The sequence below is a fragment of the Anoplopoma fimbria genome, chromosome 8 (assembly GCF_027596085.1).
Source record: "Anoplopoma fimbria isolate UVic2021 breed Golden Eagle Sablefish chromosome 8, Afim_UVic_2022, whole genome shotgun sequence".
NCBI classification, from domain to species: Eukaryota; Metazoa; Chordata; class Actinopteri; order Perciformes; family Anoplopomatidae; genus Anoplopoma; species Anoplopoma fimbria.
This window is the reverse complement of record NC_072456.1, coordinates 2,115,848-2,139,805: the sequence shown is the minus strand read 5'-3', so window position 1 is coordinate 2,139,805 and position 23,958 is coordinate 2,115,848. Positions and strand designations below refer to the sequence as shown.

Sequence of the window (23,958 nt, the reverse complement as noted above, 5' to 3'; positions counted from 1 at the left end):
AATGTGTATAATCTTTACATTACCATCAAATATTTGACACCAAATTACAGATATTGTGATAAAAACACTTGGAAGTCGATGCTCTGTGATGATACAAGGTGTATGCCGCGAGTCTGGTGGTTGGTGACATTGGGTGGCTCTACCTTTTGCAGGAGCAAAGTCAAAGGGCCATAAAGGGGTGTTTGCTTGGAAATCTCCCTGCTTCCTGCTTCATAGTCATTCAAAGAAAGAAAGTTCCCTGAGCGGCAGCAGCAGGGGCTTCCACCAAGGAACCAACTATTTTCAGGTAAGAGCTGACGAAAAACAGGACAGCGTCTTCAAATCTGTCATTACACCCAGTGTCACGTGTTTCCAAAGAGGTAACTTCACTATGGACTCTTTTTCATTATGACTTCCATTGTGATCTCATAATTCTCTATAAAAAATAATTTATAGTGTCTTGAAAATGGAAAGTTATCATGGTATAATGTAAAAATGAGACTTTATAGAAAGGTGTTTAAGGTGTTGATGAGAAAATTTGAAATAGTCAATGTTCAGGGACCACAAAACTGCCTGGTGATTTCAAGTATATCTTTTCTACTTTAAATTGCATCAACAGTATGCTGCTATAAAAAGGTCATGGTCCACACTGTTAAAGCCTACTGAGTATACTTAACTGACTAATATTGGTTTGGTAATAGGGTTAAGTGATGAATGTAAGGTGAATGTAACTGGGCTGTATCTGAATTAAGTTAATGTTTTTTGTCAGACTAAATCCAGGTTTCTGCTATGCTGCATTTGAGTAAGGTAAGAAAGAGTATCTGTATAATATATACACATAATTCTAAAATCCATGATGCCCACATAGTCAGTTTTGAGAACAGTTCTGATATTTGGGTATGGCATTTTTTTATTACAACTTCTTCTTTCCCACAACTAGGGGGATTTAGTATGGGTGGACTCTGGTGTTGGGGTGCCGATCGGGGCGGAGGTCGTGGTGACAGACACCGGACAGTTGCAGCTGATCGATGATGAAGGAAAGGTACAAAACCCTACAAGAGATTGTTCTTTTTTTTGTCAGGAACAGAAAAAATTAGTCCTCTATATATAGATCAACTCTTTTATAACATACGCACAGGAGCACAAGATCAACAAGAAAAAGGAGGGCGCCATCCGGCCCATGCACCCCACCTCCGTGAAGGGTGTGGATGACATGATAAGGCTCGGTGATCTCAACGAGGCTGGGCTGCTCAGGAACCTTCTGGTGCGACACAAAGAAGGCATCATCTACGTAGGTTTCTATTCCCTGGGTTCACTCTAAGTTTTACGATTACGATAACCTGCTCTGGATTTGCTTACTCGTCTGTGTACTCCCTAGCTGTGAACTGGCTTTCTGTCCTAGACTTTGCCCCTAGTTTATCACAGTGCTGTTTGTCTCCATAGAGACGAATGAGCCTCTGTTGAGGGAGACCGCCCCAGTGTTTCTATGTCATCAAAGCTCAGCAGTGTGTCATCAATTATATGAATCGGGCCATTTAATTGTATGAAAATACCATTCCTAAATGCTGGGGGCGAAATGAACAAAGGCTGATATTTCTTTGTGTTGCACAGGCTTTTTATATCATAAACCACAGCTTTTCATAATCATGAATGATCCATGAAATCTTTAGATGTAATAAGTCATAACAACATGCATTTCGTGCATTGCAGCCATAACCAAACATGGTCACTGGCTGGATGATGTGCTTCCACCACAATAACTTATTTATGCTCATGTACTCACACATTCCTCAACTGTGCTACTGTGTGATAGTTAACATCCCCCTCTGTTTTTAAGACGTACACAGGCTCCATTCTGGTGGCAGTCAATCCTTACCAGCTGCTGCCCATCTACACCGTGGAGCAGGTGCACATGTACACAGACCGACGGCTGGGTGAACTGCCGCCTCATGTCTTCGCCATCGCAGACAGCTGCTTTTTCAACATGCGCCGCAACCGAAAGAACCAGTGCTGCGTGATCAGGTCTGCTTTTGTCTGTGGGCTGATCCCAGATCATTGTCTAGTCAGCGAGAAGAGATTGGTTGATTCATTGAATCCTTTAAGTAACAATGACAAAGATCTCTGGGTACAGCTTCTAAAATGTGTATATATATATATCCTGGTTTCAGAATGATTATATGAAAGTGAGCTAAATTACTTTGAGTTTTGGACAAATCTAGACCTTTGAACATGTCATCTTGGGCATTTGCTGACTATGTATGGTTAAAACAAATAATTGTGTGTTAAAAAAATGATTGACAAATGAATTGATAATTAACATATATTCATATTTTTACAGCCCTTCAACATAACAAGTAGTCATAAAAAAGCTACACAAGATAAATAAATGAAAACAAGGGCAAAATGATCAATTCAATTCAATTTATTTTGTATAGTGTATATGTGTACAGAATGAAGAACATAACCGAGTTACAACACATTCAATGAAAACATTCACATTAAACTGAAGGTAGTGTTTCAATGATGGAGACAAACTGTGAGAAACGTATCGGTGTCCCAAGTCCAAGAGTATTTTACGAGGGTGAGCAAGCAGACTGCACTGTAGGAATGTGGAGTTAAATGAATCGCAGGGTTGGATAGATGTGTAGGCAGCTTTTAAATCAATGGGTTATAAACATAGACTGTACATAAGAAGGTTATAAATGAAAAGGAAGCAGTGTTTCTCACCCTTGTGAGATCGAGATGTCCACTTAACATTTTTAAAGGATACAGTGAGGAAACTGTGATGTAGGGGGTCTAGAGGCTTCATCAAAAATGTTTCATGGGTGAATAGATGGATATTGCCAGGGTCCACAATTGAAAGAAATGTATATTTGACCCAATGTTTTCTACTGTTTTAGAGGAGCACTTCCTATTTCTATAATAGAACGCATTTAAGCTAATTTACCTTTTGTGAATATTAAAACTTTAAAGATGGATAGATAGTGTAATCTGCATACAACTGAAACAACAATGATTAGAGTACAGGGTACTAGGATATTACTATAGATTGTAAAAAAAAAAAAAACAGGGCCTAAAATTAATCTTTGCAGAACCCCCTTGTTAAAAAGTAAACAGTCTCTCCACATGCTCACTTCTTTGTTTTACCCATCAGTGGAGAATCGGGAGCAGGGAAAACTGAGAGCACCAAACTCATGCTGCAGTTCCTGGCTGCGGTTAGCGGCCAGCACTCCTGGATCGAGCAACAGATTCTTGAGGCAAACCCCATCTTGGAGGGTATGAGCAAAACACTAAATTAAAGTTATAGAAGAATGTTCATAATTATCTGAATCCCACATTTTCACTTAATCTGCTTTAATATGTTTTGTTTTTACTTTCTTCCTAGCCTTTGGTAATGCCAAAACCATTCGCAATGATAACTCTAGTCGTTTTGGGAAGTACATTGACATCAACTTCACCAAGGGTGGGGCCATTGAAGGGGCCCGCATTGAGCAGTACCTGCTGGAGAAGTCCAGAGTTTGCCGTCAGGTGGGATGCTCGGTTAGCTATATATTTGCAAGAGCAGTTACTTGGTACAAGTCAATTTTTCTTTTGGTTAAAACCCTTTGCTTCTATGTGCAGGAGTCTGAGGAAAGAAACTACCACATATTTTACTACATGCTGATGGGCATGCCAGCTGAGCAGAAAAAGATTCTTTCCCTTGGGACCGCTGCTGAGTACAACTATCTGACCATGGTACTGAGATATAAAGTATAATAAGAATAAAACACTTTCTTTGTTGATGGATTTTTGAAGATAAATTGACTGTGAATCACCAATAACCAGAGGAGACAAACGTTCACATTTAGCTTTAAACCATGTGATTCTATCACCAGGGTAAGTGCACCAGCTGTGAAGGACGAGATGACGTGAAGGAATACGCCCACTTCCGGTCAGCTCTGAAGATCCTCATGTTCACAGAGAATGACATCTGGGAAATCTTCAAACTTCTCGCTGCCATCCTTCACCTGGGCAATGTGGACTTTGAAGGTAAGGACAGAACCATACAATGGGATTCATGCAATGTAGATATATCTGTTTAGCCATTAAACACATTTTATTCCATAATCTCAGGTACCATAGTCAATAACCTAGAAGCCTGTGACGTCCTCACATCATCCCATTTCAAAATAGCCAGCGAACTTTTGGAGGTATGAGTAGTTTTATTGGTTTTTTTTGTTTTTACAAATGCAAATAAAAGGAGCTGATATGTCCATGTCTGATTGTGTTTGTCCCATTACCTCAGGTGGAACCCAAGGCACTGGAGAAGAGTCTGACTCAGCGCTCCTTCATGACAGCCAGGGAGAGTGTGACCAAACCTCTGAACTCTGCCCAGGCTGTGGATGGCAGAGACGCCTTTGTCAAGGTAACATCAGTCTTGATTTATGTTTTCAAAAGGCAAAAGTGTATTTCAGAAGTTAATGCATCTCATGTTAAAATACACTGAACTAGTTCTGCGAGGATGCAACGCCCATAATCATTGGAAAACAAAATTGATGGATGATAAAAGGAGAAAGGTTTTTAATTTCTTACCACCAATGAGCCAAAAAAAAGGAATCCTGATGTACTCTGACTGTTTTCAGACTGCTCAGACTACTCCATTTATAAAATGAATTAAACCTCTCCAGGCCTCTCAAATTCTTTCATATAAAACAATCTCAGAAGGAAAGGAAATACATGCTCACAGCTCCTATCCACACTAAGTCAACTGCAATGAGTGGTTGCATAGAAACTGATTTGATTTATGGGCTCTTACAATAAAAAGGTTGGGAATCACTAGTCTAGCCGTGTTTTCTTTAGGCTTAACAGTTAGATCAATTTAAGCAAATTTCCTCAGATTTACGTAATCATTTAAGGAGCTTATTGATATGTTAACTTTAGCAGCATAGTAACATTTAGTATTGAATCATGTCAACATGAAAAATTGTATCAGGCAAAGTTGGTATGAAACTAGCTAATTTACAATGTTAGCACTGCAATAACGTTTAGCATTATATTGTGTTTAATACTAATGTTAAAATGCTGGTATTATCCTAATATACTAGTATGTTTGGAGCATAGTCACATTTAGTAAATATTAATTAGCATGCTAACTTTTAGAATCTAAGGATAAATGCTCATGATAGTATGCTGGTATGATAGTATCATACCAGCATACTATATTATTAGTATCATAATGATACTAATAATATGTTAGCTTTAGCACATAGCGATGTTTAGTATTTCATCATGTTAACAAACATGCTAACGTTTAGCAGGCAAGGATACATGCTAGTGTTAATGTTAGTATGCTACTAGCTCATATATAATATGTTAACACTAGCAGCGTAGTTACGTTTATCATGTTAACATGTTAAGGTTAATGCTAATGTTTGTATGGTGTTAGCATTAAGCTCAATGTATAGCATAGCACTGGCTAACACAAATGCAGTTATCTGGTTCTGGATATTGAAATGAACTGAGCAAAAGTGTTGGACGTGGAAATTTTGACCTGCGGTTAGCACGAGACGAAAAGTTTTTAGGAATTATACTCAGAACACAATTTTTTATATTATTAACCCAATGGTTGGCAACCTCTTTTGCAAGGGAGACTTGGCAAAGACACCAGCTTAAAACGAATAATTCATTACTAAAATCAAAAGACAAACCTAAAGTAAGGCTAAAAATTGTCTAAGAGCAGAGACGGTTGACAATGGAGTCATTAACCATAGCATGGAAGTAATGACATTATTGTCCGTATTGGATCTTTGGATCTTATGTATTGTTCTTTTAGTACAGGGTTTGGTGCTATGTATAATTGGTCAGCTGTTTTCTGTATTTATTTGTCCAGGCTATTTATGGAAGACTTTTCATTTGGGTCGTGGACAAAATCAATACAGCCGTTTACAAGCCACCTGAGGATTCCAATGAGGCCCGCCAGTCAATAGGCTTGCTTGACATCTTTGGATTTGAGAACTTCAACAAAAACAGGTTAGCATTCACAACAACTCTCATGGCATTAGAGCATTTACTTCTGCTGGACACACTGTTAATTGACGTGTGGCCTGAAGTCCAGCAATCTTGCTTTCCTCATGTGCTGTTGCATTTATTGAACTGTTGCAGCTTCGAGCAGCTGTGCATCAACTTTGCCAATGAGCAGTTGCAGCAGTTCTTTGTCAGGCATGTTTTCAAGATGGAGCAGGACGAGTATGCACGTGAGAACATTGTTTGGAAGCACATTGACTACAAAGACAACCAGCGCACCCTGGACGTATTGGCCAACAAACCTCTGAACATGATGGCGCTTATTGATGAGGAGAGCAACTTCCCCAAGGTCTATGTCCTCCTTGTACCTCATAAAGTTTAATGTAACAAAGCAAAGCAGGTTTTAACTCCTTTTTTGTTAATTTTCAGGGCACAGATACCACCCTGCTCCACAAACTGAACCAGGTCCATGGGAAAGGGGACATCTATATTCCCCCCAGGAACAACTATGAGACACAGTTTGGAGTCAAACATTTTGCTGGAAAGGTCTACTATGATTCAAATGGTACCTTTTAAAGCCTTTAAGAAGCAAAATAATCAATTTTGTGCAAGTCCTGTGTGATGGTCTTATTGTGTATGTCTTGTTTTGAGGTTTCCTTGATAAAAACCGTGATGCCCTCAGCTCAGATTTGATTAATCTGGTGGAGACCTCTACCAATAAACTCCTCAAACAGATGTTTCACAATGTGCTGTCCTCCAGTACGATCAAGAGCAGCGTCAACCCCAGGATGATCATCACCACAGCAAACAACAGCCTCCGGGTCAGTGCGGCCTTTAGCCTCAGCATTAAACACAGATATAATCAGTTTGAAAATAAAAAAATACCAAATTTTGTTACTTAAACTATGTGACATTTTGTTGTGTCCGACAGCAAGCGACCGATGGCAAGAAGCGAGTGCCAACTCTGACTGGCCAGTTCCGTCAGTCTCTGGATTCCCTGATGAAAACACTAACTGTGTGCCAGCCCTATTTCATACGCTGCGTTAAACCCAATGACTTCAAGAAGCCCATGGTGAGGAAAAAAAGCTGCATTTTCTCCAGCCAAAATTACACTGATTTAAATCTGTGCCAAAATTGAATGAAACATTTTGATGTGCGTTAATCAGAGCACACCCCTCTGTGTTTCAGCTGTTCGACAGAGAGCTGTGCATGCGCCAGCTCCGTTACTCCGGTATGATGGAAACCATCAGGATCCGGAAGGCTGGGTATCCAGTACGCTACACATTCAACGAGTTTCTAAATCGCTACCGTGTCCTGCTGAAAACGTCCCTCTGTAATCCCAAAACAGTAAGATGGAGGTTTAAACATAATCATTTTTGTTCATGATATCCTCGCACCTATTCTCATTTTCTCTTGCTGTTTTGTATGATGATTATTTTTGCTCCAACAGGAAAGTAAAGAGAAATGCTGTGAAAGCATTTGTGAATCTGTGCTTGCTGGAGAGGGCGACTGGAAGACTGGCAAGACAAAGATATTCCTCAAGGTGCTGCATTACATTTTTATGTACAGTCTGTTGTTACTGATGGATATGGGTAGTGGAATACAATGGCCACAATAATTTGAATGTTATAAGCAACTGAATACCTAACTGTTAAATGTAAACACTGCTGAATAGGTAACGTTGACATTTTAATTCCACTGAATTTGTTCTATTTAAATAGTTTACTTTTGAAATGTATTAGAAATGTCAAGTAAGAAAAGTAAGTTAAAATGTTTACTTCAGGATTCACAAGTTTAAAATACGAACTTAAGTGATAACTTTTCAAAAGATTGTATTCAAGTTGCTCAAATTCAATAATAAGGTTCCTATGGTGTCAACATGAAGTTGAACTTGAGGGAATTGTCTCATCAACTATCAGATGGATTTCCATAAAAATGACAAAACAACGTTGATAATCCCCTGACTTTTCATGTAATATAATATATATATGAAGTGAATATTTCCACCCAAAAAAACATCAACTCGCTATTGTTTTCTCTCAGGACATCCATGACACCATGCTGGAACTGGAGCGAATGAAAGAGCTAAACGAGAAAGCGCTTCTGATCCAGAAAGTCATGAGAGGCTACAAATACAGGTATGGGACAATAGGTTTAAATTAGCTGCTTGTTTTTCTTTTCTTTTTTTTGTTGCTCATGTGACCTACAACTTCATGCCCTCTAAAGGAGAGACTTCTTGAGGAAAAAGGCAGGAGCTCTTGTCATTCAGAAATGCTGGAGAGGACACAAAGGCAGGAAGCTGTACAAAGTGGTAAGTCATTGTATATTACACGAGTATGAGTGAATTTAAAAATTGGACTGGAATGCAATAATACCCTTCAATTTTAGGTCCAGCATGGCTTTGCAAGGCTGCAGGCACAGGTCCGGTCTCGTCAGCTCCACTTCCAGTATAAGAAGGAGCGTGAGGCAGCCATTGTGCTGCAGGCCCGAGTCAGAGGATACCTGGCCAAGAAGGAATGGAAGCGCAAGAGAGACGCTGTGATCCTCCTGCAGGCACATGCCAGGGGTGGGCTGGCAAGAAAGGCCATCAAAAAGATGAAAACAGATGTAAGTTCAACTTAAAGAGAACCCTCTCTGGCTTACAACAATAAAGAAGATAGAAGTCCCGGCCAGTTTTATCTGGTACAACACAGGGTTTCAAAACCATTTTTGTTGGACGTACTTCCACATCCCTATCAGATGAAGACAAGTTCACTTTCAGGGACACCACCCCTCATGTTCCACATGTCCGTTAATTTGACCTATTTATTACTGTTAGCGAACTATTTCATTCATTTATTTGTTACTTTTACTCTCTCAATTCAACTATTTATCCATTACTTTAATCCAACCATTTAAAGAATTATCTATAACCTTTAACTAACGTTTTCTCCTGTTTATCTGTAATTTTAGCTAACCATTTTAACCAGTTATCTCTCATTCCTGCTGTTTATTCATTACTTAAGCTAGTTATTTTAAATGTTTATCCTTTCTTAGCTAACTGTCTAAACAATTTATCCATTAATTTTAGCCAACCATTTAACAAGTTACCTATTTTGACAAGCTAACTCTTTTACCTATTAATTCATGAATTTCAATGCATTGTTTCAACTATTATCCGTTACTTTTAGCCAACCATGTTAACCAATTATCTATTACTTTTAGCTAACTATTTCAACCATTTATCTGTTACGTTAGCTAGGTATTTCAAATGTTTATTCTCTCCAAGCTAACTATCTAACCCGTTTCTCCATTACCTTTAGCTTTTTACTTTTTGTTTACTATTTTTCCTTCCCTGCTAGCTTGCTAACTAGTTTTCATGCACACTCAGTGGCAACTCGTGGTGTTACAACTCACTCATGTCGATGAAAGTATGTACGGACTGTGAAGTTAGTCTATTATAGCTATTGTAGCTGCTGGAGGCTTAATAGTTTTTTCGACAATACATTTTCTACATGTCAGTATCACACCAATTTGCAATATTTCGATGTATCTCTGTGGTTAGGAATCACTGTGGTAGGGGATAATGTAGCAGAAGCCTCTGCTTCAGTAACTACTGCTGTGTGAGGAACTGAACCTGAACTGCTCTATTTTGCAGGAAGTTGCCGTTCAGGATGATGCTTTTTTTCCTGATTACCTCTTGTGTTGTGTGTTCTCTCAGATGTACCTCTCTGCTAAAGAGAAAGAGGAAGAGCAGCGGGTCATTTTGGAGAGACAGAGACACTTGGAGGAAGTTCTTAGGAGGAAGAAAGAGATGGAGGCCAAAGCTCAGACTGAGTCCATCACTGACCAGGAGATGGTGGACAGCATCTTTGACTTCCTGCCTGTTACGGTCGGAGGGCAGGAGGGGCAAGCACCCGTGGGATTCGAGGTTTGGGAAACAACAATTCAATTCAATTCAGTTTATTTTGTATAGCCCAGAATCACAAATTACAAATTTGCCTCAGAGGGCTTTACAATCTGTGCACATGCGACATCCTCTGTCCTTCCCTCACATCGGCACAGGAAAAACTCCCCTAAAAAACAACAGCTTTGCAAATTTTGAAGTCCTTTTATAGTTAATCCCTACATGCCTGTCTATCTGTTTTCAGAAATTTGAGGTGAAAAAGACAATCATCGAGGAGATAGACATCGACGACTTCCCCATGGAGGAGGATCTTCCAAAAGAGGACGACGATGACCTGGATGAGTACTCCTTCCCCAAATTTGCCTCCATGTACTTTCAGGGTGCAGCAACTCACACCCACATCCGCCAAAGGCTTCGGCAGCCCCTGTTGTACCACGAAGATGAAGGCGATGTCTTGGTGCTTCTCTCAGACCAATTCGATTTATCAATTCAGTTGTTCTTACGCGAGGAATATCTATGTTTATTGGTGTTTCTGTTATGTTATCTCCAGGCTTCTCTGACTGTTTGGTGGATAATTCTGAGGTTCACGGGAGACCTCCCTGATCCAAAGAAGCTAGTCCAGGGAGCCCCCACGCAGGAACGCTTTATGCCGCAGGAGCTGATCTCCAGAAAGGACAGGCGTCTCAGCCACATGGTTGGCCTGGATCAGGTAAATGTAATATTGAACACTGCCTAATTTTGTAGATTAAGATCAATTGACCATAGATTACTAATCATAATTTCTGACTTCTTTAGAGGGTGCTAAGGAATAAGAAAGAGAGGAAGCCCTCAACAGTACCCGAGGAGCCGACACAAAACAGGAAGGCCTCCATTTTCACAGACCTTCTGACAAGAAACAGGAAGGCTTCCGCTCTGCCCAGTGAGACGGCTCAAAACCCGAAGGTATACACTGTGCCAGAGGGAAGCCCTCGTACGAGGAAGGGATCCACATTCACGGACCTACTGTCCAGAAACAGAAAAGCATCCACTGTCCAAGAAAATACAATCCCCAAATCCACTTCAAGCTTCAGGAAGCCCTCTATCATCATGGAGGAGGTGAGGAGTCAGCTTAAAAACTATTAGTGTTGCTGTAAACTCATATTCACTTTTTTGAACATATTGATGTTTTTTATTGTCTATTCTTACAGTCAGATGATCTGACTGAAGTGTCAAAGCCTCCCACACTGCAGACTGTTAAGGAAGACGACGACAGCATGACTGGAGAAGGACCCACCCTGGACCGGCCCTTGACGACGCTTGAAAAACTCCACATCATTGTGGGATATGCTATTGTCAGACGTGACCTTAGGTAACAGAAGCTCAATTTTAAAATCCCATACATCTAAAGTATTTTTGTTTATTCTCTACTAATAAAATATTTTTCTGTTGTCTGTCCAGGGATGAAATTTACTGTCAGATCTGCAAGCAGCTTCAAGACAACAACAATCGCAACAGCTACTTCCGTGGCTGGATCCTATTGTCCCTCTGTCTGGGCATCTTCCCTCCAAGTGATCGCTTTATAATGGTAAGAAACACAGCTGCACCGGCGGTTCCGGATCTCATAAACAGCATGCAGGACGCATTGATGTTTCGCTCATCTCTTCTCATCTCTTTTCATCTCTTATGTCTCGGCAGTACCTGCAGAGTTTCATCCGTTTCGCTCCAGTTGGCTACGCTTCCCACTGTGCCGAAAGGCTGCGGCGCACGGTGATGAACGGAGTGCGAGGGGAGCCTCCAGCCTGGCTGGAGCTGCAGGTACAGAGACTGACAGAACATGCTCTGGCAAATGTCTTAAATGGATTCATGTGCATTTGTCCCTGTAGAATGTTTAAAAAACAAAAAACTTTACATTTGACCCAAATCAATAAAAAACACATTTTCTCACTGAATAGGGAAGAAGGTCAGGTTGAGAATTTGAGATTTCTGATGCCACCCATTCAAAAACTTTCAGCCTCACAGTCCAAGTTTTCATAGACACTATTGTGTTGGATTTTGTAAATGTAATTTTTCCACGCTGTAAGCGCCACAAACAAAATGCGATTGACTTAAATTGTATTGTGGTGGCAGCTGAAATCTCAGTAACACAAATTATATTCATATGATGTTTTTTTGTAACTTGAATGAACTGACCCTTTAACACCTACATTCACAGCAGAACTCATGGTCATTTTTTTCTGTACTGTGATAGGCAACCAAGACAAAAAAGCCCATGATTGTGTCGGTGAGTCTGATGGATGGACGCTCCATTAACCTGCCCGTCGACTCAGCATCCACCTCCAAGGAGATCTGCCAGCTCCTCGCTAACAAAGTCAAGCTCAAGGACACCTTCGGCTTCTCTGTCTATGTCGCCTTGTATGAAAAGGTACGCAGTCACGTCCGCTCGGTGTGTTTATGTTCCTGCAGTACAGTAGGTGATGATTAGATCTGCAATTTCTCACACAGACGAAACTCTCAATTAAACATTCTGCATGCTGTAAAGATATAAGAATCATTGAAAGATTTTTTTTTTTAAAGTTTTTAAATGAGGATAATTTTTTTTTATTTTCACTACAGTCACTACAGTAATGAAAGCTTAGAACAAAGCCAATTCATAAATGGTAGACATTTTTAAAAAGCAATGCAGACAAGTGCAGATAATGCGGCAAGAGTGACCTCCCAGTAATAAGTGGATTGTTGTTTAAAGCGTTTTACCAGAAAAGTATGTTTAAGGGCTTTCTCTTTATAGTTCATGCCCTATTTTTGTTTTTACATAAGCACTATTTAGGAGGCAATCAAGTGCTGATATTTTGCTTATGGACTGGTTTATTGGACAATATATAATTAATTTTGTTAATGAGTCTTTTCAAACATGCAGAGGAGCAGAATAACAGAGTTTCATTGAATAATTAGTCTGTATATATTTCGAGTTTGCAAGTTTAAAGTTTGTGCTGACAGTTCTACTACATAGGCTGCTTCCTGTTGTTTTGCCAGTGCTCATTACAACATGCAAATATACTGTACAACATAGATATATACAAAGTAATGTACGTTTTAAGACCGAGCCAAAATTAGATGTTTTCATGGGGTCGTAGGTGTATTTTGCACACTGGGCGAGCTGCCTGGACGCACTGTTTTAAAGACTTTATATTAAGAAAGAATCTATTGTGGCGTCCTGCTTTAGTGATTTTAGAATATATAGATAGCCATAACTTGAAGTGTTGACTTGTCCTGAAGGTGTGGGCTCTGGGTAGCGGCCGGGAGCATGTGATGGACGCCATCTCCCAGTGTGAGCAGGAAGTAAAGAGGAGAGGAGGGCAGGAACAGCACGCTCCCTGGCGTCTATTCTTCCGCAAGGAGGTCTTCACCCCCTGGCACGACTGCAAGGAGGACAAGATCAGCACAGACCTCATCTACAAACAGTTCATCCACGGTCTGAAGTGTGGAGAGTACCAGAGTGAAAAGGTGGGCTTATATTTGGATGATTATCCTCTTCCAGTTGTATTCTCAGATATAAATTTGACACATTTTCCCCCCACTCCTTTCACTTCCAAAGGAGGATGATCTTGTCGAGCTGGCTGCAAAATATTTGTACATCCAGCACGGCTCTGACAGCAGCCCAGAAAATGTGAAAGAAGCTGTTCAGGACTGCATCAACAATCCTCTGCTGGACGCCAAGTCAGAGGGCAAATGGGTGCAAATGGTCAGCACTGCTCATGCTCAGGTCAGTCTCAACACAGTGCTGGACAGAAATGAAAAAAAGGCTCTACAATGTCCTTGAATTGAAGTAAAGTTTTCTATTTTTTCCTCAAACCACACAAGGGTCCGTATTTGAGTTCAAAACAGAAGGCAGATTCAGTGAAGGCAGAGATGGTGGACTACGCCCGAGAGAAGTGGCCCATGTTCTTCTCTCGCTTCTTTGAAGTTGTCAAAGTGTCAGGTAGGCATCGTACCGGCAATGACTGTGTCCCGCCTCTCTGTTGTTATGTAATTAGATGTTTTATAGTTCCACAAATCATGATGATTATATACATTGAAATTAAGAAAGTCACAATAGTATATAAGGCTGTTTGCACCTATGGGTGACAAGAAACCAATGTGTTGTTGAATTAGAGATCTTTCAAACTTGGGAAGATGAAATGATTGAGGGCATCATGCAAGTCATTATAAGAAATGAATCAGTAATTTCTCAGTTCATTTGTACCTTTTTCAAGAATGGATTACTTTGGATGGAGAGTGTCTTGCAGAATGAGCTATATCTAGAGCCTAAATTCACTAGTATTCTGTATCTCTGCCATTCAAAAAAGGTATTTAGAGTCATCAGATTTTCTGCTAAAGTCTTACATCCAAATCTTGCATTACTTTCCTTCCTCAAATGTTGAATATCAAGAGTTTGCAGTAACGCTTACAGTATAACACAGACATTTCTACACTTTCCTCTGGAATATAGAGACAAACACTTTTCATGATCAGCAGTCAACCTGTTTTATTTAACCAGTCTTTTTGCACAATTAGCTTTTGCGGCTTTTTGTATGCATGTCAGGCTGGAATATACAAGGATATTTATAGATGCACTACACCACTGGGGTTAAGACTCAAGCAAAGTAGTTGATTAAGAGTGAATAAGTGGGCCAGGAACAACACTTCTTCCTTCTTGGATTTCGTATTTACTGCTGATTAGCTTGTGAACAGCCAATTTGCAAAACGATTCATCCGAGGTGTTTAATGAGAAAAATGAGCTCTGACTCACTGACACAGAGGATGATTAACTCTGCAGATCAAATGCTGGTGAGATAAAAGTAATTACGCAGGCTTTCATGACGTGATTCCTCAGTATAATGCAGCTAATGGAGTGAACAATATATAGATGTTTATGCTTCTTTTTAAACTAAACAGATAGTATGTGTTGCCCCTTGCCTCCTGTAAGAATAAACCATAAACCTTCAAATCAGATTTGAACTTCTTCTCACTTGATCGAACAGTGTTTAAAATTTATTGGCATCTAGTGGTGTTTTGCAGTTTGTAACCAGCTAAATACGCTCACCCCTCCCTTTCCGAGCATGTCGGTGAACTACGAAGGCCCTTGTTGTGTCAATTTATGTTAAACAGGCCCTATTATGCTATTTTCCGGGTGCATATTTTTATCTCAAGTTACATTTACAACATGTTTACATGCGTTAATTCTCATAATCATCCTTTTCTCATCCTGGCTGTCCTGCAGCTCCTCTTCTCACCCTCTCTCTGAAATGCTCCGTTGTAGCACTTGCTCCTCCCCTAGAAAGCAAAGTCTGCCCTGATTGGTCTTGCTAGCCCGCTCTGTTGTGATTGGTCAACGTTTCACATTTAAAAAACTCTTCCTCTGGAGCTTCAGCTCCGTCTCTCTCTTTTGTTGTTTGAGGGCCAAACTTTACATCACCAGAGGAAAACATTTGCAATATATGATAAACACTCACTTCAATAATGAAGGATATTTTGTACCAATACTTGTACAAACTGTAGTTCCAACAAAAACCCTGCAAAACTGGCCGGAGCAAAGTTCCTGTTCCTTTTCAATGTTAGACTTTACATCACTTCCGTAATTATGACCTCATAAAGTTACAGAAGTGAAGGAGAGAATTCAATGGAGCCGTTTCAGGCAGCTCAGGAGAAGTAATTCTGAGGGGGAGGGTAACTCCTTTTAGGCGTGGACTTCAGGTTTTACACTCTACGGACCTTTTCCATGTACAAAAATATATATAACACACTAAAGGAGAGGGAAAAAGTGGAAAAGCATAATAGGGCCACTTTAACATTGGAAAATGTGAAAGAAATGTTTTTGCTTTCTTATCTGACACCTGATAGTCTCTGACCCGACTGTCCGTTTTTGAGAAGATAGCATTTTATACTCGCTCTTCTTCCTGCCATCTGTCTGGCTTTCTCACAAGATACATTTTATTCCCTTTTCCTGACTGTTTGTCCTTTGAACATTCAGCTCTCTTTTTACACACCAACAGACATGCTGCAGAGAAAGGGGGGTACCTATAACCCTGCCTACTAACCATTTGTATAAGTATTATCTCTGTCTGAAACTTCCTTGACTCTACATGCACAAATAATAATCTTCTCTTCACCTGGTTCACATCAATGTCTCCACTGCAGCCTCTCTGCCTCTACTGGTCTAAAATGACACATCTGTTGGAGTTTTACTTTTTTATATGGTGTCATAATTAAACTTATGATTGTGAGTTGAATATCTTTGAGTTTCGCACTGTTGAAGCCTCAACCCGCAGTTCCTCTGCCTCACTTCCGTTGCTAGGAGACTACTTTGCAGGGAGGAGTGTGGGTGGCAGCTCCGATTCGGACCTTCAGTTAGCCATTGTAGCAACTCAAATTCACCCAGTGCAAACCGCCGGGGCTACGGGGGTCACAGCTGGCTGTTTGCCAGCAACTCTGGCTGGCTCTAACCTGTGCAACAGTAGCAACAGAAAGTTTACTGATCAGCAAACTAACTGAAGGTCTGTTTCCGAAGCTGCAGACCACCGTCCTCCCGTCGAAGTTGGGGAGTGAGGCGGAGGGACTGCGGGATGTGCCAATTTATTCTTGTCTCATTTGTCTTGTCTTTATATTTGAGGCCGATCTCAAAATAGAATTCTATGAACCTCTCCCACGGGTGTCTGGTTGTTTCCATAATGCAAAACTGACCCTGGAAAACATTAGCCTAATTTTTCTTATTTTCTTTCTTTCTTTTCAACTTTTGATTATTTTCCTCCCTCCATGTCCCTTCCGGGAATCCATGTAATTGGCTTATCGATTAATCAAGAAAACAACAGATGAATTAATTATGAAAGAAGTTGTTAGTTTCAGCCATAAAGTGAAACCACCATACCTGTTGGTTGATGATAGAGCCTCTACTTCTGTACACATTAATGCTGCACACAAGCTCTTTCCTTCAGGGTGGCCGCAATGATTCACACTTTACTGCTGCTGTGTATCTTATAATTACCTTCATATCTCCCATGAGTCCAGATTTAATGATCTTGTTCCTCCCATGGCTCTTTTTAAGGCCCTCCGCTGCCAAAGAGCAAGTTCATTGTGGCCATAAACTGGACTGGTATCACTTTCCTGGACGAGCGAGAGAAGAGGCTGCTGGTGCTCTCCTTCCCGGAAGTCACCGGAGTCCACACCGTGAGGTAGAGACCGAATCATAGGAGAGGGAAGCAGCGCAGTGTGCCGGTTTACAATGGGGACTAGTCTACTAAAACAGCCTGGTGTTACTTATTTTGACTCCCAGGGAGGGTAAAGCTTCTGGCCAGGCGGTGAGCCTGCTAACACTGAAAGGAGACTTCACACTGAGCGGAGGCACAGCAGAGGACATGGCGGAGCTGGTGACAATGTTCCTCAGTGGGCTGACAGAGAGATCTCAGTATGCTGTGACCCTGAAGGAAGAAGACAGGCAAGGTAAGAGGATCTGATTTTATCTTTCTTATATGGTCGCAGTTGAATTAGCTCTTTTAGGGTCATTGCTGCTAAATGCTAACTGATTTCTGGGTCCACATCAATTATTCTACAGATGACCCCACACTCCTGAGCTTCAAGAAAGGAGAGCTCATTATAATAATCAAAGATGACGAGTTTTCTCAGCAGCGCGGCTGGATAAAGGGCCAAAACGAGAGAACAAAAAAAACGGGAGCCGTCCCCACCGAGGCAATCCTAATCCTGCCAACACTCAGCAAACCCACCAATGAGGTCATGGTACGGAGATGTCCACCACAACGCTTCCTTCTCAAACGAGTTATTGTGCACAGAATCTTAGGAGTATTGAATATTTTTCTTTTTTTTCAGAGCCTGATAAACTTGTCTCCTAACCAGAGGAAGAACATCATACAGGCAAACCAGAAAGAAACTGGAACGGTGGAGAGATTAGCTCCTGCCACGCTGAAAGAATTCTCCCTCGAGTACTTCAGGTATCTGGAAATGCCCTCTTTTTTTTCCCAGCACGATAATGCTCACTAGAACAGCACTGACAGCAGGAATATCTTGATCCCACAGGCAGCCCATTAAGGATGTGAACCGTCAGGTGATGTCCAGGAATGCCGCTCCTGAGAGGCTGTGGGTGAACTCCAGAGAGCCAATCAGACAGCCCCTCCTCAAGAAATTAGTGGGCAACCCAGAGCTCAGCCACAAAGCCTGCCTGGCATTCACTGATATCCTCTACACCAGATTATGTTTTTTTCACCAGTGCACCTTTTGTCACGGGAGTTTCAGCCTATTTCAGGGGTTTATTTTTCTTCTGTCTTGAGCAAATATAAAAAAAATATACATGGTGAAATGTGCCAGAAGTTAACTAGCTAAGCACTCTGGTGGAATCAAATTGTGTTTTTACCTGTCAGTGGATACTGCAGTGTCTTAATCTACTGAGCCCTCTGGCAGGAGACATCATTTCCCTAACACCAGCTAAATACGCTCACCGCTCCCTTTCCACTGACCTAACGTACCTTTGATCTGTCCTTGAATCCGATCCTTGCCCAAGCAATGATCAGATATTCAGCTGCTTAATCAGCCCCTATAAAGTATCTACATTGTATCTTTACTACAGTGAATTTACAATTTGCCTTGACAGGCCGTTTCGTCTGAATGCCATGGTCCGCCCGGCTGGTTAACCAACCATGGCATTCAGACAATCTATTTCACTGGTCAAAAAAAATTGTAAAATGTAAGGGTCATCAGGTGGGTCACTAAAGTTTGGCCCACAGCACGGAGGAGACCATGGGTCATCCCTATTTTCCCAGGGTTTTATGTTCTTGATATAAACTAACGCAAGAGATGGGTCAGGGCTATCTTTTTAGATTTGAGGATGTATTTTTAAGGAGAATAACATCAGTAGGCTGTGAGCTATAGATGGGGGAATTCAGCATATTGACCCAGGGAAACACTGCTGAGAACATAAAACTGTTTAAAAGGTCTACTTAATGTTTCAAGTTGAGAAAATATTGAGATGGGGAACATAAAATCCATAAAACAACTTCCCTTTCTGCTTGCACATCTACACTCAACGCAGCCCTTCGTAGCAAGTTAGCGATTTTTAGCAATCAGACTGGGGCAACAAGGCCTCTCCAAAGCCTAAATAGCCAATATAACCAATAACGTTAGCCAGTGAAGAGGCTTATATGGTCATGAACATGTGAAAAGACGTAGCTTTGACATGGTTAAGTAAAATAATGAATAAAGCCCAGATAACTAGCCTAGCTAAGCTAAACAGGCTAACAGCCCACAGCCTCCCCAGCTACCATACCCGATCAAGAACGGAAACTTGTCAATCTACAACATCACCGGCTAACAATATTTTCAAAGTTCATGAAACCAAAATGTTTGCTCCTCCTTGACTGTTGTGTACCGATCCTGAAATATATGGGAGATTACCCCACCAAGCAGATGCAGAGTCCTCTGGAGCTCACAGACCAGATCTTCAGCCCCGCCACTCAAAATGAGGTGCTTAGGGACGAGATCTATTGCCAGATCATGAAGCAGATGAGCAGCAATAACAACCGGTATGCTTATATTCTTCTACCTTAATAATACAAAAAATTGCTAGTTTCAGTTTCTAATTTTAAAAAGAGATAAACAAGATTTGAAGCTTGTTTAAAGCCTGACTGGTAAATTGAAGTCGCTAGAAGTGTTATTCCCATGTGTTTTTTTCTTTATTTAGACAGTAGGAAGAACAAAGACTTAAAAAAAGAGAATTGACATTTTTTTTTAATCTCCAGACTCCATTGCATCATATGCTTTTGAGTATCCTACATGCATTTGTGTCTGTTGCCCCTTTCCATCACCCAGGTTCAGCGTGGAGCAGGGCTGGCAGCTGCTGTGGCTCTGCTGCGGCCTCTTTCCGCCCAGCCAGTCTCTTCTCAGGCACGCTCAGCGATTTCTTGAGTCGCGTCGCAGAGAGCCCCTCGCTGCTGACTGCCTGCAGCGTCTGCAGAGCTCCCTGAGGTCAGCCCGACAAACTGTAGCATACGTCACAAACACACAGCACCGTGTTTCCCCCTGGTTTCACAAGAAGGTTTAACAAGATGAAGAGTCTGTGGTGTCGCAAAAGGTGTTTGTGTGTGCGACATGACAACGTGACGTGAGAACAGGAAATGTCAAGCTGTGGCCCCTTGTGTTTTTAATCTCTCATGACATAAAGGCTCTCTAAAGACTGACAACTAAAGTACACTGACTTCTTATTCTAGAGGGCAGTCGAGGGCAAGTTGTGCAGTTTAAGGAAGGACTTGCTTGCAGCAATGCTGGCGTTGACATGTGTTGCATCACCTTCACAGTGACATGACCACACTCACCATTTGCATGTTCTCCTCTATAAATACATTTGACATTCAGTATGATTTCCATAACGGTGACAAGCTACCAGAGACCTTTTCTTTTTTATGTGTGCTCTTTTCTTTATCTGCACTTAATCTTTGGCTTAGTGACAAAAATGTTAACTTAAAAAAACAAAACAACAACAGCGTGACTGTGCATTTGCCGTCCTTGTGTAGGATGGAGCCAAGGAAGCTCCCACCACACCAGGCGGAAGTAGACGCCATCCAGCAGAACAGCACCCAGATCTTCCACAAAATCCACTTCCCCAATGACACAGAGGAGGTAACGCAGCCCCATTGTATGTTAAAAGGTACAGAAACAAGCCAGGTCAAATATATTCCCAAGGTAATCCCAACGATTCCTCTCACCCATCTTCAGATATTTCAGGTCACGACAAACACCAGGATCAAGGATCTCATCCAGAACATTACCAAGAAGCTCAGTCTGGCTTCAGCAGAGGGCTTCAGTATTTTTGTCAAAACACAAGACAAGGTGTGTTGACATCTATCAAACCATTATAATTAGATTTTTGATTTTTCTATGCATGTTCATTCACAAAGCCCTCTTTCATGAACTTCCACTCCGCTGATTCTAAAAAACAGTTTGTTATGGTGTTTATTTTTTAGGTTCTCAGTTTGACTGAAACAGACTACTTCTTTGATAGTCTGAGACAAATCACCGACTGGTCCAAGAAAGCCAAGAGGATCAAAGACGGTAAAAAGCCATTATCTGATGAGAGTGCCAGTCGGACTTTTGATGGTTCTTTGCATTTGCCTGTAAAAAAACTCTTTGTTGTTTGTGTGCGTTCTGCAGGCGGGCCAGTCAACATAGCCTACCTTGTGTTCTTCATGAGGAAGTTGTGGTTCAATGTGATTCCTGGCAGAGACGCAGAGGCCGATCTTATCTTCCATTTCCCTCAGGTACATTTGAATGATGCTGGTCAGCTTCCATCACATTTTTCCAGGATGTTTAGTTTTTCCACATGATATGAAAATGAAAATCTTACCGGACGTATTGATGTGTAAGTATCAATACTAGTTCCAGACTGCTCCTTCTGGTTTCATTATGACCAGTTTGAAAGTTATAGATAAGAAACTCTTCTCTTCTCTAAATCTCCTAATGAACAATGTGGTCAGTAGCAACTTGGTTCAAAGGTTAAACTACCCACAATAGCAGATATTCTAAGATATCTTTCTCTCTTCCAGGAGCTACCAAAGTACCTGAGAGGCTATCATGTTTGCACCAAAGAGGAAATGGTCAACATTGCAGCTCTGCTCTTCAGGATAAAGGTCAGCAATGACAAGAACCAGTTGGTCATGATTCCCAAGATGCTGAAGGAGCTGGTGCCCGCCGACCAACTGAAGGCCATGTCTGAAAATGAATGGAAGAAGGTATGAGGGGCTTTCTCACACTAATCATCTTTATCAATTTACTTTTCTTTCTTATTGTCAACACGTCTCATGATAAGTCAAAAACCAACAATGCAACAGCCTCTCGTTATTACAATGAACTATAATTTAAGGTCATCACATGATTATGATGGTAACGGCCAACACATTGATCGCCCGGTGGCGTGCACAGCCTTGCTCCATAGGTGCATTACTCTGTTTTACCCGCCGTGTTTCTCCAAGGCGTTTTTCTTTAGCGTTGCACCTCGGTGTGAACAGGGCTGCAATCACCCAGTGCAACAGTGTGGCTCATTGATGTGTTTTTATTAGTTTTTGGACACTAACTGAGCTCTATGTCACAGAGGAATATGATATATCAGTCGGTGGATACACATAAACTCCTATAGAGTATCTCCAGACTCACATGAACAATATCACCATTATGCCATCCCTGTGATCGCTATCTCAGCTCTCTGAGAGTATTGCCTGAAGGGCTGTGGGGGTGTTGGACAATCATTTACCTCGTTAAAAGGAGTGCAAAAACTTTTACAAAACAAGAACGTTGCATCATATTCTGATGTGTATTTTATATTTTTTTTTTTCAGAGTATTGGTGCCTCTTATAACAAACAAGCTGGTATGACCGTTGAGGAAGCTAAGGTGGCTTTTCTGAAGGTGGTCTGTCGCTGGCCGACTTTCGGCTGTGCATTCTTTGAAGTGAAGGTAAGGCCTGCAGTGAAAGCAGCACGAATGGTGCTCTATCTTGCAATCTATGGTTGGGTTTGATGGGTGGCTTGTTTATCTGATGCTCTCTGTCTCAGTCCCTGCACGTGTGCAGAAAGCAAATAGTCATGACTGCGGTGAGGAAAAAGTTCTATCATTTGCCTTTCTGACTCTCTTTTCAGCAAACATCAGAACCAAGTTTCCCAGATATTGTGCGAATAGCTATCAGCAAGGAAGGACTCACCATCATCCACCCTAAAACAAAGGTGAAAAAGAAATAAAATATCATCATTGACAGTATTCTCTTTAACATGTTGCTCCTGTTTTTCATCATAAACAATTCTCTCTCTTGTAAAGGATGTGCTGGCCAATCACCCATTCAACCGCATCGCTAACTGGTGCAGTGGAAGCACCTACTTTCACATGACTATTGGTAGTTTAGTCAAGGGGAGCAAATTCTTGTGTGAAACCTCACTGGTAAGATCTATCATTAGACACGTGTGCCCTTAATGATAAACTGCCAGTAAGTAAAAGTTATTCATTTTATTTACCTCTGTGTCTTCCTTTAAAAAGGGTTACAAGATGGACGATCTCATAACCTCCTATGTCACAATGTACATCAGAGAGCAGAGGGCAGTGCAAACCAAGAACCAGCGCTTCAACATGTGAGCCTCAGCAGCAAGACTGCGAAGCAACTTGGGCCTGTAGCTGCCGGTTTAAACCCAACACATTCAACATGTAGTTCATACAAACACAAAGAGACAGAGCAGAAAAAGTTTTCTGTTTGTGAAAAGTGCAATCAACTTTATTTGTGCTCGGTAAAAAAATGATTAATTGAAGAAAACAAAGTTGTTGTAGATTTCTCAAAATGTATTTAAAGCTAATGTTTCAAGTAGCATAACCCTTAGTGAAGAACCACCGTTCTAGGTAACACTAATACTGTGCACAAATGTTCTACAGCCCTTAAGTTATAAAAAATGAATAGTCTCAGTTAAACAATGTGGTTCATGATCCACACATAAAAACAAAATTTACTCATATGTATGAAGATTTGTGAATAAATAGTGGTTTTCTTAAATGCTCCCTCCTAACCATAAATACCACCCAAGTTTAATACATTTAAAACAAAAGTATAAATAGATACAACCCGACTTGAATAATGGCCGGTATTCTAAATATTTCCAACTTCAATTTTATTTTGAAATACATTCTGTGCATATCATTGGTTTTTTTGTTGTTTTTTTTCATTTATATACACCGGAAGCATTGTTTTCCTCAAACATTAAAGGTGTCTTGTGGAGTTTTCTTGAAAACATCCCTCAGGACTAACATGTTGGATTCATTTTCTTCTTTATAAAACACCAAAGCCATTCCTGGCTTCCATTTTTTTGGAAAATTGGAAGCCAGGCTGCCGTATCCAGTTCTATAATACAACCATTGTACATGTGCATCCTTGTGCAAAATTCAAATATAACCGGGATCCACTGGTGAATACATTGCCTCATAGTTCTAACAGTGTTCAAAAACTCCACAGAGAACCTTTAAATAAATCTTTATTTTAATTTGCTTCAAATGAAATCATGCTCGTGAAAACAAACCATTCAATAAAATTGTTGGAAAAAATGTT

General features: G+C 40.8%; 1 protein-coding gene across 1 annotated transcript; it reads left to right on the top strand.

The window, feature by feature from the left end:
- Window positions 1-231: 231 nt before the first annotated feature.
- LOC129094411 (unconventional myosin-VIIa) lies at window positions 232-23,958 on the top strand. The gene is made up of 48 exons (XM_054602574.1): window positions 232-286; window positions 749-786; window positions 920-1,021; window positions 1,118-1,270; window positions 1,817-2,001; window positions 3,134-3,255; window positions 3,365-3,507; window positions 3,601-3,714; window positions 3,855-4,008; window positions 4,093-4,169; window positions 4,265-4,384; window positions 5,849-5,988; window positions 6,121-6,331; window positions 6,412-6,547; window positions 6,634-6,803; window positions 6,914-7,054; window positions 7,171-7,329; window positions 7,433-7,525; window positions 8,026-8,120; window positions 8,209-8,293; window positions 8,371-8,589; window positions 9,683-9,892; window positions 10,113-10,325; window positions 10,419-10,577; window positions 10,664-10,963; window positions 11,056-11,216; window positions 11,306-11,432; window positions 11,543-11,662; window positions 12,096-12,269; window positions 13,121-13,348; window positions 13,440-13,607; window positions 13,706-13,823; window positions 16,926-17,052; window positions 17,154-17,320; window positions 17,433-17,614; window positions 17,705-17,826; window positions 17,912-18,066; window positions 19,257-19,410; window positions 19,697-19,852; window positions 20,398-20,503; window positions 20,600-20,713; window positions 20,848-20,935; window positions 21,035-21,141; window positions 21,427-21,612; window positions 22,215-22,331; window positions 22,514-22,597; window positions 22,689-22,808; window positions 22,905-23,958. The coding sequence occupies exons 2-48, from the start codon at window positions 769-771 to the stop codon at window positions 22,998-23,000; spliced, it is 6,696 nt and encodes a 2,231-aa protein (XP_054458549.1). The 5' UTR covers window positions 232-286; window positions 749-768; the 3' UTR covers window positions 23,001-23,958.

Excerpts from the sequence above, each read along its gene's own strand:
- LOC129094411 (XM_054602574.1), top strand. Across the intron at positions 4,009-4,092 it reads GGGCAATGTGGACTTTGAAG|GTACCATAGTCAATAACCTA; the intron begins GTAAGGACAGAA and ends CCATAATCTCAG. Across the intron at positions 10,578-10,663 it reads ACATGGTTGGCCTGGATCAG|AGGGTGCTAAGGAATAAGAA; the intron begins GTAAATGTAATA and ends TGACTTCTTTAG.